The sequence below is a fragment of the Pinus tabuliformis genome, chromosome 6 (assembly GCF_031772625.1).
Source record: "Pinus tabuliformis cultivar Carrire ecotype Pingquan chromosome 6, CPIR1, whole genome shotgun sequence".
In the NCBI taxonomy this organism is placed as follows: domain Eukaryota; kingdom Viridiplantae; phylum Streptophyta; class Pinopsida; order Pinales; family Pinaceae; genus Pinus; species Pinus tabuliformis.
The window spans coordinates 763,689,945-763,695,944 of NC_142292.1; the positions used below are offsets into that span (position 1 = coordinate 763,689,945).

General features: G+C 39.1%; 1 protein-coding gene across 8 annotated transcripts in view; it reads right to left on the bottom strand.

The window, feature by feature from the left end:
- Positions 1-3,112, bottom strand: part of LOC149260954 (uncharacterized) — an 81,115-nt gene extending 78,003 nt beyond the window's left edge. For 7 of the 8 annotated variants that reach the window (XM_089421470.1, XM_089421465.1, XM_089421460.1 and 4 more), the window contains exon 1: positions 777-3,112. In XM_089421470.1, the coding sequence (XP_089277596.1) occupies positions 848-2,956 (2,109 nt within the window). In that variant the 5' untranslated portion in view covers positions 2,957-3,112 and the 3' untranslated portion in view covers positions 777-847. The remainder of the gene's footprint in view (positions 1-776) is intronic. The other variant, XM_089421472.1, reaches the window with a different exon arrangement.
- Positions 3,113-6,000: the final 2,888 nt, after the last annotated feature.

A 6,000-nucleotide genomic window follows, 5' to 3' on the forward strand; every position in this document is an offset into this window, starting at 1 on the left:
CTGGAGTTGTATTGGTAAGTTGAAATCTCTAGTTATGTTTTGGACATCACAGCTGGTTGGTAAGAATCACATGCAGGGATGTATTGATGAGTTGAAATCTAGCTTTAACAGATCCTAATTTCTAGTAAGATCTTCCACAGTGGGTTAAGAAACAATGCAAAACTTTATCTGCATCATGCTATTAGTGAATTCTACTTTTCACATTGATGGATACTTTCTGTGTGTTTACAATTATATCTTGAGGCGGTTCCTTCTATATGCTTGGTGTAATCGTTTGCATCTTGTTGGAGAATCTCACTGATTCACAACAACCCTAAAGACGTATTTGAGCTCACTTGTTAGATCATTAAGCCTTTGCATATAGAGATTAACTACTTCCCCTAACTGTACCAAAACTTGATATTCCCCGAGGTTTCCAGCCTTACTTATGTTTATTTAAGGGGAATTCAACCATTATTCAACACGTCAACCTATGATCATCCCATTCATTCAAGTTTCGGCAATAAAGAGGAAGAATTCAATCAGCCAGAATTTTTGGGTAGGATGGATGGACTGTGTTAGAAACATACTTGAACCCCAATATCCTAAGAAAAATATATGCCATCAAATCCATATAGCAATACATGCTAGTACCTGCATGCTAAGTATATGCTCACTGGACATGGAAAGAAAGTAAAAGCAGTACTCTAGCCATATCTATGCCATATACTTCCTTGAAGCCTACTCCGATAAAAACATTCGATCCAGCTGAAGTGCAACAAAGTTAAGGGTCCTACCTTTCATCTCAAGAAAACATGAAAGCATTTTCTCCACCAAGTGCAAATGAGCACTTTAATAATCCAAGCAGTTATGCAAAGCATTCATTCACAAAATGGACGACATTGGCAACCTTGTTTTGCTTGAGGACTGCTCTGACCAGTATGTTCCAAGTAATAGCATTTGGAAGAAATCCCTGCTTCAAGATGTCTTGTAATAACTCCGAGGCCTGCTGAAGCTTTTGCTCAATACAAAGACCATTTATCAAGATATTGTACGAAACGATATTTGGACAACCCTTCTTAGCCATCTCGTTCCAAAGTTCAGACGCCTTTTCTGGCTCACCCATCTTATAAAGGCCGTCCAGTAGTGTATTGTAGGTAATGATATTTGGACAACAATTCTTAATATTCATTCCATGCAAAATCTGAATGGCATCTTCAACTTTCCCAGAACTGCAAAGACCGTGTATAATTATATTGTAAAGCACAACATCTGGATCAGGGATCCTGCCTAGTAGTTCCTTCCAGATATTCAAAGCATCAGGAACCCTTCCTATTCTGCACAAACCATCAATTAACGTACTGAATGTCACAATATCTGGAATACAACCCCTTCCTAACATCTCCTCCAAAAGCTGGGTAGCCTCAACAACTTTTTCTACTATATAGAGACCCTTTATAAGAATGTTGTATGTGACCACTGTGGGCTTACATTCCTTCTTTTTCATTTCTTCAAATATTTTAAGTGCTTGGCTCACTTTAAACTCCCGACAAAGACCATTGATAAGTGAATTATAAGTTTGAACACTCGGTTTACATCCCTGCTCGACCATCTGACGCCAAATTTTAGTAGCTTCTCTCAATCTCCCTTCTTTACAAAGCCCGTTTATCATAGAACAGTATGCAACCATATTGGCAACACAGCCTCCATCCTTCATCTGATTCCAAACTTCAACTGCCTTATTAATATATCCTTTCTTGCATAACCCATCAATCAAAATCCCATAAGTGATGGCATCCGGATCACAACCTTTCTTGGACAAACCCTGCCACAACTCAATAGCTTCTCTCACCTTGCCTGCCTTACATAGCACGCGGATCAATACATTGTAAGTCACAATACTTGGGTCACAGCCATTCTCAAGCATCATTTTCCACGTTAACATGGCTTCATCCAACATACCCTCTTTGCAAAAACCATTTATCATAGTATTATATATGACGACATCAGGTTTGCAACCAGTTACAAGCATTGCAGACCAGACTCTCGCCGCATCCCTGACCTTCCCCTGCCTGCATAAACCATGAACCAATGTGCTATAAGTAAAAGCATCCGGTTTACAGCCATTTAACACCATTCGATGCCAAAGCTTCGCTGCATCATCAAATTTCCCTTCTTTGTAGAAACAATTCAACATAGAATTGTAACTTACAACATTCGGCACGCATCCAGCCTCCAGCATCCTCTTCCAAACTCCTACAGCCTCTTCACATTCTCCACTCTTGGACAAGCCATCAATCAAAATATTGTAACAAACGACATCAGGCTGGCAACGGTTTACAACCATGGTTTCCCATAATGTCACAGCCTCCTTAACCCTATCCTCCTTACAGAGCCCACTCATCAGAGTACCATAACTCACAGCATCCGGATCGCACCCTCTATTCTCCATCTCAACCAGTAACAACTTCTTTGCTTCATTGAACCGTTTGAGCTTGCAGAAGGCTTTGATTAATACATTGAATGTCTGTAAATTAGGGTTTATTCCAACAGTATCGAGATATGCATAGAAGGATTCAACCAAGTGCAAACAACCACCCTGCACGAGTGCATTGAGAAGGGTATTGTAGGACCGGATACCTGGCTTACATCCGAAGCTTCTCTCCATGTTTCTGAAGACCTCCACGGCCGGTTCCGCCATGCGGGCTTTTGCGTAAGCTTTAAAAACTGAGAGGAACAGGCCCTCCGGGCATGGGCATTGCTCGACTTGGATTTGCACGAGAATGCTGTTAATCTCTTGAATTTTTCTGGCGTTTCCAAGCTTGTCGATCATCATATGGAATACCGCATAATTGTGTTCGTAGCCGGGATGTTGGGTTGCGGAATTGAAGATCGTCAGGGCGGCCATGGGGTTTTTCTCTGATTTCAGGAGCTTCAGGATGTGTTCGGTGGTCAGCTTTCTGGGGAAGAATGCCATGGGGTTTCAGTTAGGACCGAGAAAATCCATCTTCCATGGCTACCTCAGGGGCTGAGGAGTTTAGAGCAGAATCCGGGGTTTAAACGGTGAGCCCGGTTAATATTGGAGGGTAAGGAGCGGAGCATTCATGCTCTCAAGATAGCTTGGAACATTGGATAGATGCCAACGACGATGATATAAAAGTTGAAGGTTTGAGAATGTAAACCACAATATTCAAATTCGCAATATTATTTTATGAAATTATTCACGTTACATATAGTTAAGCATGAAGTATTAATGTGCAATAAAATTTCAAACGTTACATATAGTTAAGCATGAAGTATTAATGTGCAATAAAATTTCAATGTAGAAATATGATATTGTGATATGATTGAATGGAATATTGCATTGAGGGATGATTTTTATTAAAAAATAGGTTGGATTTTAGAGTTATTAAGTGTTGAGGAATTGATTTGTAGATTTGGTTTATTTGGATAATTGGAGGGTTAATTACAAAATCAATATTTTTTTTTCATCGAGCTTTATCTTATGCATTATTAATTTGGTATTAGTATTACAATGGAGAAAAAATTGTTTATGTTTGGGTTTGTATGGTTCACACACACTGTGGTTGTTGCATGTGTGTCGTCGCTTGGTAGGGACTTGATTTTGTTGTTGAGGATGGGCCACGTAGCAAATAATCGATTTCTTGTTTTTTTATGGAATCGTTAAAAGGGGGGCTTCATGATAGGTCTGTTGAGGATTGACTCATTCTCTGCTGCATCATGGACCAAAGGCTCTCCAAGTCTACTAACAATGACTGTTGGATTTGGGATCTGGTTTGTCTAAGGACAATGTGATGGTTGTGCACTATAAGGTTATTTTTCAAGATCCATGTCACATATGCTTTGAGTTATAAGGTATGCCTTGTCTCCTGGGTTGTGAAGGCAATGACAGCTCCATTTCCTTATCCCAAATAGTTTTATTACCCTGAGAAAGTTCTGACACACTCTTTGGGGTATGCATAGCATGTGCTTTTGGTTGCAATGGAGCAAAATAATTTTTATATTTTTATAAAGAATATGAATAGGAAGTCATGTTCTCTTTGGACTATAGACTTTGCCTCTGTCTTTTTTTTAAAGCAACCGATTGAGAATAAATGGAGGTTTCTTAAAAATTTCAAGTCCGCAATATGAAGGGAAAGTGCTCCAAGATTGTTTACAAATCCAAGACTATCATATCAAAATAAACTCAACCCTGATCCTGAATATGAGGCTGAGAGGAGGAGCTTCAGGAATGGAACATCTACCTCTTTCAAAGATGTTGTGAAATAAAAGTGATCGGAATTTGGATTAGGGGCAAAAAAATTGCTCAAAAATCAAAGTGCACGGAATTGATCAAAACCTGAATTACTGCATCCATCTCGGCGATACGATCCCAACGCAACTCGTTTCACTCAAAACGGAGCTCGTATGAGAAAGATAGAGACTTTTGTCCACTTTGTCAAACAGGAATTTTTGGGTACAGGGCTGACTGGGATGCTGACTAGGAATCAATACAACCCAATCAGCAAAAAAAATATTCCAAGGAATATTCCTCAAAATATTCTCGGAATATTTGGAAATATGGTTCAACCGAATTTCGACAATTGTCGGCATTTTATTCGTCAAGGGTATTGAGGTGGACCAATGAGAGGCTAACACATGGCAAGCCAAGAGGCCGCCATGTGCCCTCTCAAAGGTTATGTAAAATTGTTTTAGCAAGCTAGGGAATCAAACTCACAACCTCACCCACACAAACCCAATGCTTTACCGCTATACCACAATAATGTTTCTTAACATTCAATGGTTACGGTTTGTGTTTCAAGAGATGCATGTGGCAGATTGGGAGGTAACCTACTAACCCCTTAACCACTAACCTTAACCGCCACATGTCAACACTAACCCCTTAACCACCAACAATTAGATTAATTGTGCGAATTAAGTGGGATTAATGCTAATTAAACCATGTTTACCCACTAATTAACTGCAGATTAACTTGGCGGCAATTTGGCAGTCTGATAAATTCGCATTTGCTCCATTTTGGCGGGGTTAACTAGAGTTTCTCCAGATTTGGTGGAGTTTTCTTAAGGAAAACTGAAGAGACCATAACTTCTTCAATTTTTGACTAATTTTGGCTCAGAAAGAGTCATTCCTAAATGATTTGGATGCTCTAAACACAATGGATTAGTTTTCAGAGTCAAAAAGGCACTTATGTATGTGATTTTGCTACGTTGAAGTTTAAGGAAGCCTAGGGCCACTAGGAGAGGAGATCAAGCCTAGATCTGCTAGAGTCCAATTGTAGAGCTTGGATAGTCATTTTTAGGGTTTTTGGGTCTTCTGAATCCAATGGAGTAGGTTGCAAATCCATTGGAGCACTGCTGGTGCATGTAATCAGATAATTGACCATTAATCCAAAGAGGCCTAGCCAATGAAGCAGGTCCAAGGAGATGTAGCCCAGGAGGGGTGAACTCCTTTATCAGCTTTGTGTTATGAATTGTTGTGTTTTACTTCTCTACATTTTAATTGTTGTATATGGGTTTTAAACAGCTAATTAATCTCATAAATTTCTCATAAAAGACACTCAATACTTGACGCATAATCCTTCACATTTTGGTTAATTTGAGATGATCCTAAACACATTTTTTTAATATCGATGAGTGTGCTTGCATAGAATTAACAAGTTTGCCCAACATTCAGATCAAGTTGGTATCAGAGCACTTGTTAGCTCATTTTAAACTTGATATGGTTTGTTAAGGTTAGCTAGAAAACTAATTATTGGTTTTGTATTTGTGTAAGATGAAGAAGGGAGATGCTTCTTTGTTGAGAAACTTTTTGAAGCTTTGTGAAGCTTTTTGATGCATTAGAAGTGTGATGGCAGCTTCAACAAGTGATGTTTCTAATCCATCTTTCTTAGCAAGACTCTTTAATTTAGAGATGTTGCAAGATTTTATCATCATGAGAGATATGGTGCAAGAGATGAATGACGATAGGAAGGAGAACACTATACTTCAAGAAGAGTTGATG